We start from the raw sequence: 22,149 nt of genomic DNA, 5'->3' as shown, positions 1-22,149 counted from the left end.
TTGAGATGGTGACGTAAGAACCAGGACTACCTGCTTCTGAAGTGTGGCATCCTTTTCTCTCTCCAGTACCTTCGCAAAGAATATATAAAAACTCTCCTCTATTGGCTGGAAAATTAATCTGGCCACAAGGGAGCCAAGATTATTCACTATATCATATACACCTACAAAACAAAAGGAAGAAACAGCAATCCTACTGGGTTTCCTCTGAATTTTCTCAGCACTATTAACTTTTTATCTAATTCAATTTTTAAAATAAAACTTTTTGATATAACTATAGTCACATGTAGTTGTAAAAAAATAATAGATCCAGGTACTCTTTGCCCTGTTTCCCTGAAGAGTGACATCTTGCAAAACTCTAGTACAAAACTCTAGTACAATGTACTGATATTGACAATTAAGATACAGCCCTAGTCAGTTTGGCTCAGTGGATAGAGCATCAGCCTGCAGAATGAAGTGTCCCCGGCTCAATTCTGGTCAAGGGCACATAACTTGGCTGCAGGCTCAATCGCCAGCCCTGGTCAGAGCATGTGCAGGAAGCAACCAATTGATGTGTCTATCTCACATCGATGTTTCTCTCTGTCTCTCTCCCTCCCTTCCACTCTCTCTAAAAATGAATGGAAAAATATCCTCCAGTGAGGATTAACAACAACAGACACAGAATACTTCCTTCACCAGCACTTTTCTATAAAAGTCATTAATACCACGTGGATTTTTTTCCTATTTTTATTTCTACCACTCGGAGGTTATATTAAAAATATATCTGAAAAAATTATAGGTAGCCACACAAATATGGGGTGTATCTTTGTGACTGTGATGATAAACTCCCTTTTCTCTTCTCTTAGCACCTTCCCACCCCCAAAATAAGCATCAGAGCTCTGTGGAAAGCAGGGTAAGGCGGGATCTCAACAGAGAACCTGCCACTGTATCTACTTATAAAGGCCTACAATTTTCAATCTACAGGACTCATGTCTTTATAATCTTCCTTTTATATAATTCCTAGGTTCATTTTCATTAATCATATCAAAGTGCAGAGAAAAATATTAGGCAGTATCTACTAACAGTATTCCCCTTTAATTAAAACACTACTGGATTTCATCTTACCCTGATCGCCAAAATTTAACACATTCAAAAATGTCATCACATATCGTTCCCCTGCAGATAGAATAGCAAAATAATTAGCATTTCTATTGTATAGTATTTTCTTGTTTCCTTTTCTCTTATCATCTATCACCTTTTCCTGTTGTTAGATCTGAAAGGAGAAAAATTAGATGGCCAGTATCTGAAAGGAGAAAAATTAGATGGCCAGCAGGGGAGGGCAGTAGTGGGTAATCAGGCCAGCAGGGGAGGGCAATTAGGGGTGACCAGGCATGAAGGGGAAGGCAGTTAGGGGTGACCAGGCCAGCAAGGGAGGACAATTAGGGGTGACCAGGCTGGCAAGGGAGGGAAGTTAGGGGTGACCAGGCCAGCAGGGGAGGGCAGTTGGGGGCAATTGGGCCAGCATGGGAGCAGTTAGGTATTGATCAGGCTGGCAGGCGAAAGTGGTTAGGGGCAATCAGGCAGGTGAGCGGTTGGGAGTCAGCAGTCCTGGATTGTGAGAAGGATCGGGTCTAAACAGGCAGTTGGACATCCTTGAAGGGGTCCCCGATTGAAGAGGGTGTAGGCTGAGCTGAGGACACCCCCCTCCATGCACAAATTTCATGCACCGAGCCTCTAGTAAGATAATAATAATGATGGTTGTAGAGCACTAGAATTATTGGAAACTTTTTATTTTCCCAAATTTTTATAATGGAGTTATATTATTTTTATAATTAAAAGACAATTTTTGAAAAGATTTAAAAATATGTTCAGGATTAGATATGTAGGTGTATAAACATATGAAACTTATATAGAGAAACTACTACTTTCAGCAGCTTACAGTTACCTCAAATCTCATTCTTTGAACTGAAGCTGGGTATAAGTAAACCAATGTACATACACAGAAAACTGAGATGTATGTTTAGCTCCTTGGAGGCCCTCTGCATGGAGAGCTCTTCACTGTTACCCTGGAAAGCCTTAGAAAGGAGGAAGGCTGACCAAACTATTACAAAGGTGAATCTTACTATTTAAGAAAAGAAAATAAAAACCTGGTTGTTTACAAAGTTCAAAAAAATATATATAAAAAGGAATAGAATAATGAGTCTACAAATTTTTCTATAATTGATATAATCCTTTTATAATACATTTTTTAAAGTGACATAACATGGGGTTTTGGAGATAGACCTGGACTCAAAATTAAGTTATTTTTCATTACTGAAAGACGCCAAAGAAGTTGCATAACCTCATTGACCCTCCGTTTCTTCATCCAAAAGAAACAAAGACAAGTAAGTAAAGGATCAAGCAAAGGAGATGCCAGTTTCCCTGTCCTTCCATGAAAAGCCCCATTTCTGAGGTTCCTCTGCCCAGGGCTTGGACAGCAGGTGGTCGGCATGGGATCCCCTTGCTTATACTATGGGCTTCCTAACTGCTCAGGATAACCTTTTACTTACCTTCTGTCAAAATCTGTTTCAAGAAAGACTGTTTGAAAAAACTCCAAGTCAATTTAGCCTCTTCCCAATTCACAAAAGCCTAAAAGAGAAAACAAACAAACAAAAATATCCCAGGCACTGCAACTCTAAGACTACATTAATGCTACAGGAGAGGCAAATTCTTTTGGTCCCTAAATTAAGGTGACAAGATGTCCCGATTTTTAACAATTTGTCCTGCGTCCCACGGCGTTTTAAAAAAGTCCCAAAAACGCCGTGGGACGCGGGACAAATTGTTAAAAATCGGGTCTGTCCTGCCAAAAGTGGGACGTCTGGTCACCTTACTCTAAATCCCAACTTCGATTTTCATTCAACACTAAGCACACAGAGACATCCAACAAATATTGGCAAAGAATTCACATTCCTACACATGAAGACAAAGTCTCCAGGTAGAACAGTCCCCCTGCACACACATGCCTGTCAGGGGCCTGCCCAGGACTCATGCGCAAAGGCCAGGCCCGCTCCACCTCTCCAGAGGGTAGCTTCACTAGCAGCTACAGAAGTTAATGCGAGAGCAAGCTTGGGACCTGTCCTCTTGGCCCAAAGCCCACCTGTATATGATACCGAGTAGAAATATAATGCAGGCCACATGCATAATTTTAAATTTCCTAGCAGCCACAGTGAACAGTAAAAAGAAACAGGTTAATTTTATATATAATAAATTAATTTAAATATATTTAACCCACAATCTCATCATTTCATCATGTAAAAACATATTGGAGGCATTTCACATTATTTTTTGTACCTAGTTTGAAGTCCAGTGGGTATTTTGCACTTACAGCTCACCTCAATTCCAAATGTTCCATAGCCACCCACATGTGGTGGTGTTTACCACTTAGCTCAGGGCAAGTCGGGAGTACCCCTTGAAAAGGGGGTCATTTCCAGCCCTCAAATCTCCTCACCCCTTGGTTTCAGCCTTTCTTCCAGGCACTGAAAGGGCAGGCCTGACCCTCCCAAACTAACTTCCTTCATGGCACCACTGGACCTGGAGCAGATGCCAGGGGCAGCTCTAGTTCAGGAGTAAATCTTCCCCAGTGAGAAGGAACTGGGTCTCTCCTCTTCCCCCCCCCCCCCCCCCAAACAAAGAGCACCAGATTCCCTACCACCACCAGGGGGCACTGTGGGCCACATCATGCTTGGGCACTGATCCTGCTCTAGGAGCCTGGGGCAGGACACCTCTCTCACATTCCCCATGCCAGGTGATCCTGGGGAAGCGGGGGGGGGGGGGGGAGCTCCCCCCAGCACTACCGATGCTCTTTACAGGAAACAAACAGTTACAGCTGGCCCACGAGGCTCTTCTGAAGCCTACTTGCTGGTAGATTGTGAATGGGAAGATGGCTGAGTTACTTAAAAAATTTCTTAGGAGAGTGAAATCATGACTCTCTGTGTGATACCTCGTACTTTAGCATTTCTTTCTCCCAATGCCTTCAATTTAAACATACCCATGACCCAGTGAGTGGCTCAGTTCAGGTTACTTGCCAGAGGCAACCAATCGATGTTTCTCCCTCATCGATGTTTCTCTCTCTTCCTCTCTCTTCCTTCCTCTCTCTCTCTCTCTCTCTCTCTCTCTCTCTCTCTCTCTCTCAAAAAATAAAAATCAATGAGAACATATCCTTGGATGAGGATTAAAAAAATAAAACAAATAAATAAATTAACCCATGATTCGGAAGGAATGGCTACACTGCTTACTATGTCCAAAATGCTCATTAAGAACAAAGAGGCAGGAAGTCTGATTAGGTTTCTTCTCAGAGATGTCTGCTAAGCAATAGAAAAGAAGTGCATTCTTTGGGCTTTTAGCATTCTGTTCAGAATGGATTTGTCTCATGGGACAATGAAAAGAGGCCTATTTCACAAGAGGTGGGTTGGTACTGCGGAGCTGGTCCACAGGCTGTGAATTTCCCTGCAGCCTCCTGACCAACAAGCCAGTCACTGCCTCACTGCACTGATGGAGACACTGAAGCGTGGATGGTGAAACATGGAGGCAGTGCCTCCAGGGAAGGTGTGAGACCAGAACTCTGGGCCTCACTCTGCTTTAATCTGAGTCACTCACCTCTGCCCACCCATGTGTCAAGGCCCAGATCAAAAGCAGCTTCCTCCAGGAAGCGTTCTTCAATGCTCCCAGACGGAGTTTATCAGTTCTTCTCTGTGCCTCTATTTTGTTAATATCAGACGAACACACAAACACACACACACACACACACGCACACACACACACACTCTGTCTGCCTTGCAGTGCAGTTAGCTGAGTACACATCTTAACTCCCTACCACAAGGCAAGTTCTGAAGGCAGGAACCCTACTGAGGACACCTAGTACAGTGGTTAACACAGAATACTGCTAGATACATGCTTGCTGTGTTAAATTCCTCAGCTTTACTTAAATATTAGCAGACCTCCCGTATTAAATCACTCAGACGTGTGGAGAGTATAAAAGATATATATTGGCAGCCATTATTTGAGGATCATAATTTAAGTCTTAGTAAGTACCTTTTAAAAAATGGAGTTCTATAAGAATTGGAAAGAAATTTCCCAACGTGGTCAAATTGAGTTTGACCAGTTTCATAGGAAGGAACTCCCAAGTGCAGAAAACTACGCCAGGGAGTCAGGTTAGGAATATTGCCAGTGGTAATGTCATCCACTGAATTAAAAATTCATCTTCTTTCTCATCTCTTTGGGGGGAAAAAACAACACACACACAACAAACTTGAATACTGAATACTTTTACCTGAAATTTCCAAATCTTTAAGTAAATAAATATTTGGGGCAATAGCCATTTCTTTTACAAAACTGCATAGTATAGAGGTTAACACACAGACTAAAGTTAGTCCACAGACAGAAGTTAGAGAGAAGTGGGTCCAAAACCAGCTGTGTGATTTTGGGTTAGTTACTTAACTTCTCTGGACCTGTTTTCTCATCTGTAAAATGGAAGCAATAGGATGTATTTCAGAGGGCACTATGAGGACCGTGTAAAGTGCTTAGCACTGAGCCAGGCACATGCAGTCGATGGCATGTATTATATATCTGGCTCTTTGCCAAAGTTCAAATACTTTCACAGAACTCTTTAAGTCTTCAGAGGGGCCTCACAGTCCATGCAGCCCAACACCCTCACCTTTAACATGGGGACTCGAGGTCTGCAGAGCCCTGCAGGCTTCACCTCTGCAGGTACTGCCTGCCATATGCACAGGAGCCTCTGAGGCCCAGCAACCACCTCCCTCTATGTCTGTATCCTGGCCAGCAGCCAGCACGGGCTGTGCTGTTTGTCAGCAGGAACAGAGCCACGGTATATGACAGATACACACAACCTTCTCGTGGCCCAGGCTCTGTCCAGCAGTACGAGCATGGGTACTATGGGGACAGACGGCAGATAACACGCTGAGCTCCCACACCAGTGCCACCGTGTTTGCCTTGCGAGGACGTTTCAGTGGAGCTAGTTCTGCTCTCAGGGCAGCAGTGACAGATGATGGTATCAGCTGTCACTATGGTCACCCAGCTGGGCCAGGCCAGGTTATACACCTTACATGCCCCATCTCATCAATCACGTTAGGAGGGATGGACTCTTATCACCATTTGACAGGTAAGAAAATGAAACCTGGAGTTCTGAGCCCATCACAGGATTAGTTACACACTGGACAGACTCCTCTCATCACCCTCTTCTGTCTGTATGAATGGTCCAGATGCTCCTTTCCAAAATACTGCCAGGGGCAGGAGCTGGCTCAGTGGCTCAGCTGACCAGGCGGGGACAGGTGGGCCCCCAGGAGCGTCAGGGAGGGACTTTCCTGCATGCTCAGTCCCGCTGAGGCAGGTGGCAGAAGCTCCAGACAAGAGGAGCCATCTCGAGTCCTAAGCTCTATGGCTGCAGATGAGGCACTGTGGTATCCCCAAATTATCACGTTAATTTAGATTAAAGGTAAGATCAGAATGGAGAACTCCTATCTAGCAAATCAGAACATACCTGGCTTTGTTACATAGAAGTGGCTTTTCTTGAAAAGTTGTAGAGCAAGATTCCGTAAGTTCTGAGACTAAAGTTCCAAATATTTTATAGCTTTTTAAAGTAGCCCAGCTGGTGTTGCTCAGTGGTCAAAAGGTCACAGTTCGATTCCTGTCAGGGCACATGTGCTGGTTGTGGGCTGATCCTGCAGGAGGCAGCTGATCAATAATTCTCTCTCATCATTGATATTTCTAACTCTCTCCCCCTTCTTTGAAGTCAATAAAAATATTTAAAAAATAATAAAGTAATCACAAAAGAGGAGAAGGAGTAGGAAAAGATTATGCTTGGCTCCCACACATTAGCATCCTCAGAGGATTACACATCCTCAGAGGGGAAGTGGGTCACCTGAGAGAGGCCTGACACTAGCTGAGGGACTATGCAGGCATTGTCCCTGCTTTGTCAGCCCTCGGGAATGTCTGTGCCAGAGGTCAATTCTGGGGGAAACCAAGGGGCAGCAGGACAGAGAGTGGTTATAGCTTGTGGTCTGCTGGGATCCAAGCCACTCCAGGCTACTGTCCTCACTCTGACCTTCACCTTGGGCAGGTAGTCACTAAGCCTCTGTTTCTCAACCATAAAATATAAACAACAGTGTCAGCCTCACAGAGTTATTACACATAAAGGCATGCAGAGTGCTCGGCATAAAACCTAGCACATGGGTTCTCAATTGGCAGTGTCTGGGGACATTGGCAGTGTCTGTAGTTGTTATTCTGGGGGGTGGTAGCACTAGCATCTTGTGGGTAAAAACTGAGAATATGCCCAGCCAGTGCTTGAGTGTCTATCTATGAACCAGGAGGTTACTATTCCATTCCTAGTCAGGGCACATGCCTGTGTTACTGGCTCAATTCCCAGTTGGGCAGGGGCGGGGGAGGGGTACAGGAGGCAGCCAATTGATGATTCTCTCTCATTACTGATGTTTCTATCTCTCCCTCTCCCTCTCCTTTCCTCTCTAAAATCAATAATAAATAAAATTAAAAATAAATCAAGAATGCTGTTCAGCATCCCACAATGCAGAAGACAGCTCCTAAACAAAGAACTATCCAGCCCAAAATGTCAATGCTGCCAAGATTTAGAATCCCTGGCTGAGCACACGGCAAGCACTCAAAAGATATGAGCTATTAAATTATCTTTACTACTCTAATAATAATAAACAATTACATTACAGTATCTTTCCCTCCAGGATAACGAGCATCTGAGACAAAATGATGAGACAAAAATTCATTACTTACTCTACTTCTCAGAATACTGGGTAGCAGGTCTGTCATTCTGGAGACAGGAAGCGTTTGTTGCTTGGTTGATTTTGGGAAACCCAGTAACTTTTTGAAATAAGCAACATAGCAGAGCACCAGAACTGTAGTATAGAAAAGCTGCGGGGAGAAGAAAATAACGGGTTTAAATCGCACTGTTTAATATAGGCCTAATTAAGACATGCCTATAAATTTGACCTCAAAGGTCAATCAAGAAAGAGAACAGCCTTAATTAACTGCACCTTCTGGTCTGTCCACTGAGACCCAGCAGCAGCGGCATCACCAGGGAAAGTGTTCCACGCACCTCACCTGACCGGGCAAGCAGAACACAGCTTCCAGACAGACATCCACGGGTGCCAACGGCCACACCAATGTCAGACACGTTCTCAAAGGGTTTGCATTTGGCCAAAACGCGGCTCTCCCGCCTGACAGCACCCTGTAAGGGTCCAGGTGTCCTGCCTGGGCACACCCAGGGACCGGCCATCATCTAGGACTGGGGAATTTCCACAGACCCCGGAAGCCTGTGACATTATGGTCACAAGGCAGATCTGAGCTGCTGAGTCTCCCCTCTCTGCCCAGCACATGGGCAGGGCAAGAGCTGCTAGAGGGTGGGGAGGGAAAGGTGGGATGGAAAGAGAGCCCACACGCCTGGGCCGAAGGATGGCTTTTGGCCGGGAGCAGCAGCCTGGGGTTTTATTTGCAGATTGGGGAGGAATATTCCAAGTGGCCCCTTTCGCAAGCTCCCTTCTCCCTTCTTTCCCCCTGAAAACAGCTCAAGAAAAAATGGGGCCTCCAGGCCTCCTTTCAATCTGGAAACACTTGTAAGAAAGGCACAGAGCAAGGACACAGAGGAGTCTCCGGTCAGCAGGTTCAGGCTCCTCTGCTATCCACGCCTGTCCCATCCAAGCCTGAGAACACAGCCCACCATCCACTACCCTTTTTTTTCTTCAGTTTTAGTGAGAAATAATGGACATATATCACTGTATACGTTTAAGTCTCACAGCATGATGGTTTGATTTACACATATTGTGAAATAATTACCACAATGGGTCCACCTTTTCATATAGACACAATAAAAAGAAAAGGGAAAAAATTTCTCCTTGTGATGGGAACTCAGAATTTACTCTCTTAATAACTTTCCTATATATCAGACAGCAGTGTTAGCTATTTTCATCATGTTAGACGTTACAGATAACTGGAAGTCTGTACCCTTTGACCACCTTCCTCCAATTCCCCCATCCTTCTTTCATGCTGCAAGCCAGCCTAAGACACAGCAGCACTGCTGTGCGCCACACCCGCTGCTGCCAGCATCCTGTGGTAAGTATCCTTTTTCCAGCTCCCTTCCTGCCTCATTCACCTTCCCACTGAGCAAACCTGGGGAAACAAGAACAACCTGTGGCAGGCCTTCCTGCAGCTATCCTAACTACATGCTCCCTCCCCTTTATTTCTATTGAGGAAAATTCACGCAACATAGCACTGAGTGTTTTAACCATTTTAAAGCATACAATTCAGTGGCTTTTAGTACATTCACAGCGTTGGATAGCCACCATCACTAACTCCAAAAGGAAATTCCGAACCCATTAAGCAGTCACTCTCCATTTCCCCCAGCCTCTGGAAACCACTGATCTGCTTTGCCTCTGGACTTGCCTATTCTGGCTATTATCTATGAATGGAATTGTACACTAGGTGGCCTTCTGTGTCTGGCTTCTTTCGCTTAGGATAATGTTTTGAAAGTTCATTGTGCGTTTTATTTTTATGGCTGGACATTATTTTATTGTATGGATACACCACATTTTGCTTACCCATTCATCATCAGTTGGGCATTTTGGGTGCTTCCACCTTACAGCTATTGGGAATAGTGTTGCTATGATCATCCATGTTACTAGTTGTTTGTATACCTGTTTTTAATTCTTTGGGGTATAAACCTAGAAGTGGAATTGATGGGTCTTTCGGTAGTTCTATATTTAACTTTTTTTAAAAATATATTTTTTTATTGATTTCAGAGCAGAAGGGAGAGGGTAAGAGAGATAGAAACATCAATTTTGAGAAAGAGTCATTCATCAGCTGTTTCCTGCATAACCCACACTAGGGATTGAGCCCCCCAACCTGGGCATGTGCCCTGACCAGGAATCAAACCATGACCTCCTGGTTCATAGGTTGACATTCAATCTCTGAGCCGTGCAGACCAAGCCACATTTAATTTTTTGAGGAATTGCCAAACTGCTTTACACAAAGGCTGCATTATTTTACTTTACCACCAGCAACTTATGGGGATTCCAATTTCTTCATATCCTCACCAACACTTGCTATTTTCTGCATTCTTTTGATAATAGCCATCATAATGGGTATAAAGTGATATCTCATTGTGGTTTTGATTTACATTTACCTAATGACTAACGATGTTATACATTTTTCTCATGGGCTTTTTGGCCATTTATTTGTCTATCTTCTTTGGTGAAATGTCTACTCAAGTCCTTTACCACTTTTGGTGGTTTGTTTATTTGTTGTTGAGCTATAAGAATTCTGTATATATTCCAAAGTAACCCTATTATTTGACATTTGATGCCATGGGGTGAGGGGTTATTTGAGGAGGAACCTGGAAGGGGGTTGGACGGAATCCCAGGGTGTTGGTGTGGCCTGCCCACTGATATGAGGAGCTGTTGGTTCTTAGACTTCTGACACATAAATTGACAGAGAATGTACCAGTGAAGAACTCTCAGAAGTCTCTGATACGGAAGCAAATAAATTCAGAACTGGTCTTGCTGTCTATGGCCTACACATGACATATCCTGGGAGGGAGCTCTGATCATCGGAAAGTCAAACGTAAGTGCCTTTCCCAAGAAGAGGCAACCAATAACTGGGTGTCTGTGTGGCCTACTGGGGATATGCCCGCAACCAAGGTACATGCCCTTGACCAGAATTGAACCCGGGACCCTTCAGTCCCCAAGCCGACGCTCTATCCATTGAGCCAAACCGGTCTCGGCAAGGTTTCATTTTTTAAATTGGCACTTGTACTCTCTTATATCTTACTAGAATTAGAAATATGAACTGGAACTAGGGAAGATAAAATAGAAATTAAACCAAAACTAACAAAACTGAAAATGAACCTAGACTTGGTTCATGCCCTCTGAATTACATGAGGTTTTTTTTTTTAATATGTTTTTATTTATTTATTTTTTTAGATAGAGAGAGGAAAGGAAAGGGAGAGATAGAAACATCAATGAGAGAGAAACATCAACATCGACTGGCTACCTCTTCACACCTGGATAATGTGTCCTGACTGTGACCCTTTGATGCATGGGACAACACTCTAATAAACTGAGCCACATGGCCAGGGTGGAGATTTTAATCTAAGTTTAAAACAAAATGTGGCTCAGTTGGTTCCCCTGCCTTCCTCCCCTCCCTAAAAGTTAAACTAAAAACAAAACAAAACAAAACAAAACAGGATTGGCAGAGTTTCCTCCTAATATGAAAACAACTGATTGAAATCTAAGCAAAGTAACACGCATGCAATTTGATTCCCACCTCATCCCCGTACAGCTGTTTTTATCCTCTGTAAGACAGTCAGACAATCAGAGATCAGTTAGATTTGGGCTTGCTGACAGAATGCCTACAGGAGATTTTATGTTCGCCAATGAGGCCTGGTGGGTCAGTGCATGGCAGAGAAACATGGCAGCAGAGGAGCAGTGTCAAGACCATCAGAACTTCCAGCCTTCCTCATGTGCATAAATATTCAAATTAAGCCATGTAATAACGGGAACAAGAAGAAAAACTCAGATGGGAAAACAGATACAAAAGTGAAAGGTTGTAACTATTACCTGGGCCAAAGAGAAAATGTACAGCCCCCAGTGAGGCAGCCACAGCACGAGCGAAGCTGTCAGTACACTCTTGAGGATTACCGACAGGCTCTCAGCAATCACCTGCAAACACGTGGTGAAGAGTGTTACTTAAAACATTATTAAAAACTATTTTAAAAGATGCAGAGAAATGACAAACAGAAAATCTGGGCCAGCGGCTGCCCTGGCAGTGGGGCTGAGGCATGTGGCTGGACATAGTTTTGGTAATGTCCTAACTGCATTGGGTGGCAGGTCCAGGGATCTCCAGTATGTTATCATGCTTTAAGATTTACATGTATGTTATAGACATTCTTTTGTACATATCAAGTTATATATTTTAAAAGATAAAAAGGTAATATTAGTATACAACTAAAAATATAATTAACTGAAAACCTTTAGAGTCCTCTTAAATTCCTATCTAAACAAATACCTTCCCGATTAATAAACCTGTTTTTTCATTAATAGCATAATAGAAGTAAACTTTAGCTCAGCCTACCTGCCAAATTTCAAGTGAATGAACTAAATTTATGATATTACCTTTCGAGATGCAATTCTGAAAAATATCATTCTCTACTATAAAGGTATTTTTTTAAAAAAACGAAAAACATCCTTTCCCTTATTCTTTGCATTTCCCATTCACAGCAGAAGGCATACTGACCTTGAGCTTGACAAACATATGCGCTTGTGCCAAGACCCAGAAGGGCTCTCCCAGAAGTTCCACCACAGCTGAGAGACCAAACACCACCACTCCAGTTCCATAGTGGGGGACGACATTAGGATCAGGCACTTCAAGCAACCGTAACCAGACCCAGCCCAGGAACAAGGACCAAAACACACCCAGAGGGACTCTAAAAATGGGGGGAAATGTTTTTTAATAGGCTAAGCATAAAAACATAAATATATTTTACAACAGTGATACTGTCCTGGTTGGTGTTCTCAGTGGTTAGAGCATTGGCCCAAGCACCAGAGGGTCTCAGGTTTGATTCCAGGTCAAGGGCACATACCTGGATTGCAGGTTCAATCCCTAACCCATCAGGGCGCATGAAGGAGGCAACTAATTGATGTTTTTCTCTCTATCTCCTCCCTCCCTTCCACTCAATCAACGGAAAAAAATATCCTCAGGTGTCCTAGCCAACTTGGCTCAGTGGATAGAGCATCAGCCTGCCGACTCAAGGGTCCAAGGTTCGATTCCAGCCAAGGGCACAAGCCTGGGTTGCAGGCTCAATCCCCAGTGGGGGTCATGCAGGAGGCAGCCGATCAATGATTCTCTCTAATCATTGATGTTTCTATCTCTCTCTCCTTCTCCCTTCCTCTCTAAAATCAATAAAGAAATATATTTTAAATATATATATTTATCCTCAGATGAGGATTAACAAACAAACAAAAATAGTAGCACTGAACAGAAAAGAAATACAGTTATAAGCATAAAAATAGCCAATTCTTATTAAGACACTTACTACATGCCAGGTACTATCGATATGATTCACCCCCTTTGTCTCACTGATCTCATAGTGATCCTATCATTATCGCTCTCTTCTTTAAAAAAATATATATTTTTTTACAGAGTGGAAGGGAGAGGGATAGAGAGTTAGAAACATTGATGGATAAAAGAAAAACATTGATCAACTGCCTCCTGCACAATCCCTACTAGGGATGTGCCTGCAAGCAAGGTACATGCCCTTGACCAGAATCAAACTTGGGATCCTGCAGTCTGCAGGCCGACGCTCTATCTACTGAGCCAAACCGGTTAGGGCCTATCATTATCTTTCTTAAATAATGAGACAACTAAGGTGGACAGGCCCTGGTAATTTGGCCAAAACTGTGAACAGCTAGCGGAGGGCAGAAGCAGGGCCCAATTCTGATCTAATGCCAGGCGACACTCCTATCCATTGTGTTACACTGACTCCAAAAGCAAAATTCGCCCAAAGTGTGTGCCTGTTGTTCCTGCAAGACAGTATACGGCTGGCACTGACACCCAAATGACCACTAATGCAGCGCACAGTATCCCTTCCCGTGGGTACCACAGGGCGCTCACATATGACTGGGTAGTTAGGTCATTCCGCTAATAAAATGAAAACCTACCAGCCTTATGATAGTCTTTTCCATGAGGCAACGGGAGTTATGCAAGAGCAGCATTGGGAAACAACCTCAACCACCAGCCCTCCCTGCAGGGATTTAACTGCAGAAAAGCTATTACCACTGTTCGCTAATGTACTTGATCTTCAAGAATATTCTAAAAGGCTCAGAACTGGAATCAACATAACAAAATTGAAGAAAGATATAATGAAACTCCTAAGAGGCTTTCAAAAAATACTAAGGCTAAGTGGTTGTTAAAAACTCAGAAAATACCACAGGGGGAAAAGATCAGGAATAAAAAAGATGGCCCAGGCTTAGGGGGGTGGGGGGACAAATTGGGGATCAGGAACAGCAGAAACAGCCTCCAGAAAGGGTAGAGCCAGGGCTGGAAATCTGGCCCAGAAGCCCCTGCCTGGAGCCTCCTCCTGGCTCCGGGCCACCGGAAGGAAAACAGCAGGTGCCAGGTCCCCAGAAACCCACTGCAAAACCAAGGCTGGAGGCTGTTTAACAGTCAAACTATTGCTGTTTAGCTTGTGATATCTGTTACCTTTGCCTTTGAAACTGTCTCCTGACAAGCAAAGCACAACTCACGTTAGCCACAGGAGGTTGATGGTCTGGCGCCAGTCTCGCTGGGTGCTCCCGCTCAGACACGCTCTGCGGAAGGCCTCTCTGGCCAGGAAGATGGTGGTCGAGTAAAGCAGCGTCAGCCTGTAAAGGGAACGCAGATCGTCATAAGGGCTCTAGTTTTTTTATAGAGAGAATTTCTGAGATTTTTTCCAGCAACTGGGATGAAAAAAGTCTTGGTCATAAATCATTGGTGGTGATGAGGAAGACAGTTTTCACAGGACTTCTCACTGTCTCACCCACTCAGACAACGAAGTGAGGATCCAATTCCGGAACACCCGCATGTGTGCCTGCAAGGTTATGCCTGGGGTAGGAACTGCCCCAGTGGCCTCCAAAGCGTGCAGGCTTTGTGGCTATAAGCAGAGGTGTGGCTCTGACCATAAGAAAAAGGACAAGATATGACCCCACCAGCAAGGGGACCTCTTGGTCACTCTGAGACTGGGGACCCAAAGGCCCTTGTGGGAGAAGCTGAGGCTCTACTGAGTGGAGGCTCTGGCCAAGAATCGCAGGACAGGCAAAGAGGCTGGCAGCCACGACAGAGGCCACTGCAGCCAGGTTAGCAAGCTTGCCTGTGCACCCCCTAGGCCGGCAGCACCAAGGCGGACCCTCCTGCACCGCAGTGAGGAGTAGCCGAGGTTTCCCCTCTTCAGCAGGCCATGGCCCAGACCAAGCCTGAGTGGGGATGGCCCAGGCTACGGTTTTTGAGGCTGTCCAAGGGTCATCCTGCTCCCCAGGGCTTCTGTCCAACACTGCGGATGAGGAGACAACCATACGTTAAGCCAGACAAGGGCTATCCACGCAGGGACCTGCCAATCTGGAGGAGAATAGACAGGGAGGGGCCCAAACTGCTTTCAAGTCTGAGCACCTAAGAGGATTTGGTCGTTTCCTTCCTGCTTTTAAAACCGTATTCCTTACAAGGTAAAGATAAACATTATGAACAACAAATACATATCTAGCCGAAACCGGTTTGGCTCAGTGGATAGAGCGTCAGCCTGCAGACTGAAGGGTCCCGGGTTCGATTCCGGTCAAGGGCATGTACCTTGGTTGCAGGCACATCCCCGGTGGGGAGTGTGCAGGAGGCAGCTGGTCAATGTTTCTCTCTCATCGATGTTTCTAACTCTCTATCCCTCTCCCTTCCTCTCACAGAATCAATAAAGGAAAACAAACAAATACATATCTATCAACAAGTGAATCTAAAAACCAAGGGAATAAAAAATCTGATGAACAGTATCAACTGGTGAGTATAATAGAATCAGGGGCATAGAAAGGGAGTGGACTGACGATTCTCAGGGGGGAAAAAGAGGAACATCTGTAATAATCTGAACAATAAAGATTTTTAAAAAACACGTATTTCTCAATGCATGGTCCCTCCCTACTTCCACAATCATCTGAGGAGCTTGTTGAAATGCAGATTCCTGGGCCCTCCTCAGCCCTACCTGGTGCAAAGCTCCCCAGGCGATCAGTTTGCCTGTCATTGCTTGAGAACCTTCACTAAGTCTTGAGGACAGAGCCAAGAGCATATGTTTGGTAAATATGAGATGTGAAATGCTGTCTGGAACACACTGTCTTGTTTATCAGGACATGAAGACACACCTGAGAAGCTGAGCTATTCTGCACACTCACATCACTTCAGATACTTTTGTGTCCTTTGTGAATACAGACTATGTGTGGGATGTCCTCGAACAGAAAGGAGGAGACGGGAAGAAAGCACCGAGTCTAAAAAGATGAAGCAAGTCAGCTACGAGCCGCCATGAAACGAATGACAAGACTCAAGCCCTTATCCCAGCTACCGTTTTCCATTATACAATTCACCGTGAGAGAAAATAACCACTGAGGGCAGGAAGGTGGCCGTGTGATTACAAAGCACAGCCTCACGATCTGGAGGATGCCGGCTTCCTTTGCCGTCAGCAGGACAAGAACACGGAATTATACCTGAGCAGGGGTTGGCAGTGAACTACTCCCACTCCTCTGCTGGGTTCTCAGAGCAGGCAAACAGGAAGCAGCCGGCTGGGAAATGTGCATTTGGAGGCTGCTAATGGAAAACACTCCATGGGTCCATTAAGAGCAGCATCCCCCGCTCCTTCCCCCAGCGGCACGCTCCTCCTCAGCCGCTGCTAAAAACCCTGCGACTCCAGTAAACTTCCTTGCGTCTAAGATCCGAGGGTGACACGCAGGCAGGCACAGAGGAAAACCCGACGAGGGATGTGAGCTGTGGACGGTGCCAGGGCGCATCCCTTTCTTACCTTACATTCACTATGCCAACGATTTCCTTGGACAGAAAGCGAAGAATAAATGCATTCAAGGCAAAGGTGATCAACCGAAACAACACCTACAGAAAAAAGAAGAAAAAGACCTAAGAATGAATTAGGTTGGGAGGGTTCACTTTGCTGAGATGAAAACAATGCGGCTGCTCTTCCTAACGTAATGACACGCAGCCCCCTTGCCATGGAGCCCCTTTCTACAACACTCGTCCAGTCTGCGTTTCTTCCCAAAATGTCACTCCTTGCCGAGACCCGTTTGGCTCAGTGGATAGAGCGTTGGCTTGGGGACTGAAGGGTCCCGGGTTCGATTCCGGTCAAGGGCATGTACCTTGGTTGCGGGCACATCCCCAGTAGGGGGTGTGCAAGAGGCAGCTGATCGATGATTCTCTCTCATCGATGTTTCTAACTCTCTATCCCTCTCTCTTCCTCTCTGTATAAAATCAATAAAATATATATATATATATTTTAAAATGTCACTCCTTGGCATCTCCTGGCACACCTGGACAGTGGTCAAAGGACCCTCAGTAAACCCTAGTTTACCGATGAGAAGAGAGAGGCCTCTACCGACTCGGCGGATTCCCTTGGGTACAAAGTCGGGCGCTCCAGGAGGCGGAAAGAGAATTTCAGTTAGTGCTTCCCATTGCCCCTCCTTCCAGCCTGGAGAGAAACAGCAAGAGCTCTGCAAGTGGGAGCCTGCAGGGTAGAGCAGACTCACTGGCAATGATGGTGTCTAATTTCTCTTTCTTGTCTGTGCCTACTAGTATCTGGGGATTCCGATAATGACACTCAATCCCTTGGAACTTCAGTTTTCAATTAGAAAACAGAAAAGGCTGTATTTATTTGCTGACTATTTGCCACCTTCCAGAGAGGAGTTAAAATACCTTTTAAATGACAACTCAGTAAGATCATTTATAAAGGTGAGGGGTGGTTGGGAGAGACAAGAGTCTAGCTAATGCCATTTGGAAGGACTATATCAACCCAAGAAAACCACCGTAGTAAAGAATTATTCCCGTGAGACAGAGAAGAACAGGCTGCAATTAAACGAGGTTACTAAATGGGGATGGGGCTGGGGGGCAGGCCTCACTCTCTGACTTCCGCTGCGTCCCAGCAGCACCACAGGTGGAACTCAAGTGCACTTGAGACCAAAAGACAAATTGCTTCTCTGTCAAGCACTCTCCGAGTTACCCAGGAACAGCTGCAATCTTAGTAAATCCAAGTAAACCAACGAGCCACAGAAGTCTGAAGATCCCCGGGGAAAGGTAAGGCCTAAAGGGGAGAGCCCAATCTAGCTCCGCCCCCGAAGTGTCACAGAGCAGCAAGGTCTCCAAAGCCGGTATCACAACCTTAACATTTGTGAAGTCAAATGTGGCCTTTTGTGAGTCTGCTGAAAGCTCTGCAGCTCTTCTTTTTTTCATTTTTTAATATATTTTATTGATTGTTTACTGAGAGGAAGGGAGAGAGATAGAGAGCTAGAAACGTCGATGAGAGAGAAACATCGACCAGCTGCCTCTTGCACACCTCCTACTGGGGATGTGCTCGCAACCAACGTACATGCCCCTGACCGGAATCGAACCTGGGACGCTTCAGTCCGCAGACCGATGCTCTACCACTGAGCCAAACCGGTTTCGGCTGCAGCTCTTCTTAGAAACATGCAGGTTCGTACAAGGGTGGACAAAAGTAGGTTTACAGTTGTGAGTACACAGAAGTTTATTCCTGTATTATTATTTATTAACTAAAGGCCTGGTGCACAAAATTTGTGCACAGCAGGAGGGTCCCCTCAGTGCAGCCTTCACCCTCTCCAAACCCGGACCCCTTGGGGGATGTCCAACTGCCAGTTTAGTCCTGATTCTGAGGACATCACTCTCAAAATCTGGGACCACTGGCTCCTAACTGCTCAACTGCCTGCCTACCTGATTGCCCCTAACTTACCCCCTTCGGCATGGTCACCCCTACAGTTCCCCCTGCTGACCTGATCACCCCACACAGTCTGCTGTTCAGTCGTTTGGATGCCCCTCACAGCCTCTCCCGCTGGCCTGGTCGCCCCACACAGCCTGCTGCTCAGATGTTTGGTTGCCCCTCACTGCCCTCTGCCACCAGCCTCCATACACACCAAACTCCATACTCAGTTTTAGAAGTTTGAAGCCAATTTAGAGAGCTGTTAATGGAAAAAAGCATCCAGCCCAATTTCCTTCTCTGTCGCGATGCCTATCCCATAGGGTTGATAACAAGGATCAAACAAGACCGTGTAGGTAAAAGCATTTTTGAAAAATGCATACAAATAAAAGGCATTAATACTTTCACTATGGCCAGCTCAGAGTTATGACAGAGAATAAACTCAAATTCTTGCAGATTACAATATAATTGCAAGGCTACCTCAAGTGTATGTCTTGTAAATTGAAAATAAACATACAAGACTGAATTAAAACACTCAGGTATCTAAAGATTATGGCTATTTTTTTAAAAACTACATACACATGTTTATATTAACTTCAAAGTCAAAGTTATCCTTACCTAACAAACCTAAAAATGCCTCAGGCTTTTCCTTATCTCTTAACTGGACAAAAGTTTGAACTAATGAAACTCTAAGGTTGCTCATGCTACCCAGTATTTGCTCCACATAGAGGCCCTTCTGAGGAAGTCTCCACTTTGTAAAGGAATTTAGTTTTAAAAAAGCTCTTTCTTCTCTGTTAATTATTTGACCCTTAAGAGCAACTGGGTGAATAAATGCACCGAAAGCAAGTTAAGACTCAGAGCAAAGTTGACTTGCCCAAAGTCACGATGTCCATTTAAAAAGTTCTAAACCATAACAAAAATAATTAAGTTATTAAGTACTTACAACGTGTCAGGCATGCAACAGACATTTCATCTAATCTCCCTAATGACCGTACGAGGTTGCATTAGTGTCCTCATTTAAGATGAAGAAACTGATGCTTGAAGAAGTCAAGCAAACTTCTGCCTGTTCTTTCTCCTAGCCTCCACGTGAAACACTGACTCTCTAAAATAAGGGGGAAGGTGGATTCAGGACTTTTATGAGAAAGGATTGAATGGCTCAAGTGAGACAGACAGAAATTGAGCCTTGACTTAGAAAGACCAGCTCCTAGGTTTTAACGAATCTTTAGATATCCTTTGGACCATCTGGCACGTATATTGCCCATGATAAATATTAGGCCCAAGAAAAGGAAATGATTGGTTCCAGGTCACTTAGGCAGAAGGTAGACACACCAACATTTACTAAAGGCATACGAAGAATAATGTGTTAAGTGCAATTATCTGAATAACTTCAATTTAGCCTAACAGCAACCTTATGGGCTAGGTACTACTATTATTATTATTGTTATTACTATTATAACCCCCATTTTCCAAATGAGGAGCTGAGGCTTAGTAGGTGAAGTCACTTGTCCTGACTCATTCAGCAAGAACTTGGCAGAACCAGGATTTCAATCCAGGCCAGCCTGAGCCCAGGTGCCATACTGTCTCTGGCGACTCAGAGGATTTGAGGAATGTGTTTGAGGGTAAGGGGTGAAGCATGGAGAAAAATGAACCCCTTGCCTTAAAACACATCAGATTATACAGCACCACAAACACGCCAGCGACCTGATCTTTCTCCTGCTGCTGCTATACGGGAACTGCATTTCTCAAAACGAAAGTGGCTTGTTTACATTCTCCCAGCCTGGAGAACGCTGGCTCCCTACTCCGAGCCCAGGAGCCCTATCTCCGCCGCCACCACCTCCGGTCCAGCCCCTCGGCAGCGGGACTGAGTCAGCCCGGGGCGGCGTGGGGGCGGCCGGGCAGAGAGTACCTGCAGGAGGAGACCCGAGGAGGCCAGCCGGGCCGCCTGGCCCAGCACCTCCTGGCTGCCCATAGCCTGGCGCCCGGGCTGTCAACCAGGAAACGCCGCCGCCTGCCGTTTCGTCGCGAGAAGATCGCGTCACGGAGCGGCTCGCCCGCTGATTGGTGGCTTAGGGTCGGAAGGCGGGGCGCGGGAAGTGCCGGCCCTGTAAGTGGGCGGGCTGGGGCGCGTCAGTGTTCCTGCGCCGGTCTCCTCTCCCTTTTGTGCTTGTCTCGCTTAGTGCTTTCTTTGCCTACCCCTGTCTGTACCAAATAAGCTAAGTAGCGGTAACGAAGAAACGTTGTCGAGCAGCTAAAGCCCCTTCGCTGAGGCTCTCCGCTCACCACCCAGAGAACACTGATTCCCCTAACTTCATTAAGAAGATTCTGGCCTTTGGGCCTTTGGCTACAAAATTGCAGCCACAGCCCCTGAGTTAGGCTGGACAGGAATCGACCCAACATAACAGAGAACGAACTGCAAACCAGAAGTTAAATACAGCGTTTTCACAGGAGTGGTTTTGTGGAATCCTTCCTGAAGTGGAGAGAACTGGGCCTTGTTTTTTGATGAGTCTAGTGAGAGACCCTGAGGTGTGAAGTGACTTGTTCCTATCTACACGCCTTGTCCCTGGATGGAGCAGATCCAGGCTCCAGATCCTTAAACTTGCCTTTCTTGCCAGAATACTACCAGAACAGAATGGATGGAGAAAGCTTCCTGAAATGTAAAGCACCAAACACACACAATCAGCTGTTCTTCTGTTGGTTTCTTATCTGCTACGCAGACTCTGGAAACCCAGTCTTCCCCACTATCTTTTAGGCCTCCTGTGATTTGCCCCCAGCCTACCTGCTTGACCACCTTACATAATATAATCACTGCCCTTTCCCAACACACACTAGGCTGTAGCCATTAGGAGCCCTTACTGTTTCTCAAGCAGGCCCAGTCTTGTTGGTCTTGACTCCTGCTTCCCTCTCTGCCCAAAGTGCCTTCCTTGATGGTGCCCCCCACCCACCCACTCAGGCCCCATTGCCCTGACTTTTCTGAGAACCACTGTCAGTTCCTGCTGTGGACGGGATGTGTGTGCTCCCCAAATTCATATGTTGAAGCCCTAATTCCCAGTGTGATGGTTTTGGGAGGTGGGGCCTTTGGGAGATAATTGTCATGAGGGTGGAGTCCTCAATGAATGGGGTTAGTGCCCTTATAAGAAGAGACAAAAGAGAGGTGAACTCTCTCTCCATCAGACGAGGATGACAGCAAGAAGGCAACCAGCTTCAAAACAGGAAGAGTGCTCTTGCCAGAAACTGAATTAGCCAGTACTTTATCTTGAACTTCCCAGCCCCCAGAACTGCAAGAAATAAGTTCCGGTTGCTTAAGCCACTCAGTCTATGGTATTCTGTTGCAGGTGCCTGAGCAGACTAGGCCAGAACCTATAAAGCAGTTTGTAATCCTTTGTAGCTTTTAGTACTACCTGCATTGCAATGAAGAGACTATGTTCCTCTGTCTAAACAAGAAGGCACGAGTGAAAGTCCACCTGGCTTTTCTCCCTGCAAGATAGCAGAGAAGGTTCCTAGGACTCCCAAAAATAGCTCCTAACTCCTACTGCTGCTGGAAACAGATGATGGAGCTCAAGGCCCATGTATCCTCCTATCCCCCTCTTGCCAGATTAGCTCTGTCTTATTGTGGAGGCATAGAATGTGAGCCTTTGACTGTCAGAAAGGCCCTAAATTCTCATTCTGCT

The 22,149-nt window shown here is 45.4% G+C and overlaps 1 protein-coding gene across 2 annotated transcripts in view; it reads right to left on the bottom strand.

Annotated features, from left to right (window-relative positions):
- The window catches only part of RFT1 (RFT1 glycolipid translocator homolog), a 30,872-nt gene extending 10,352 nt beyond the window's left edge, over positions 1 to 20,520 (bottom strand). The window contains exons 1-9 of one of the 2 annotated variants that reach the window (XM_084902958.1): positions 20,388 to 20,520; positions 16,571 to 16,656; positions 14,295 to 14,411; positions 12,286 to 12,475; positions 11,610 to 11,711; positions 7,774 to 7,911; positions 2,526 to 2,604; positions 1,102 to 1,152; positions 31 to 161 (exon numbers count right to left, since the gene is read on the bottom strand). In XM_084902958.1, coding sequence (XP_084759084.1) covers positions 31 to 161; positions 1,102 to 1,152; positions 2,526 to 2,604; positions 7,774 to 7,911; positions 11,610 to 11,711; positions 12,286 to 12,475; positions 14,295 to 14,411; positions 16,571 to 16,656; positions 20,388 to 20,450 — 957 coding nt within the window. In that variant the 5' untranslated portion in view covers positions 20,451 to 20,520. The remainder of the gene's footprint in view (positions 1 to 30; positions 162 to 1,101; positions 1,153 to 2,525; positions 2,605 to 7,773; positions 7,912 to 11,609; positions 11,712 to 12,285; positions 12,476 to 14,294; positions 14,412 to 16,570; positions 16,657 to 20,387) is intronic. The other variant, XM_084902959.1, reaches the window with a different exon arrangement.
- Between the last annotated feature and the right edge of the window lie 1,629 nt (positions 20,521 to 22,149).

The sequence above is a fragment of the Pipistrellus hanaki genome (genome assembly GCF_964339955.1).
Source record: "Pipistrellus hanaki genome assembly, chromosome: 13".
NCBI lineage: Eukaryota > Metazoa > Chordata > Mammalia > Chiroptera > Vespertilionidae > Pipistrellus > Pipistrellus hanaki.
Note: the sequence above shows the minus strand (reverse complement) of the source record. Positions and strands in the feature narration are given on the sequence as shown.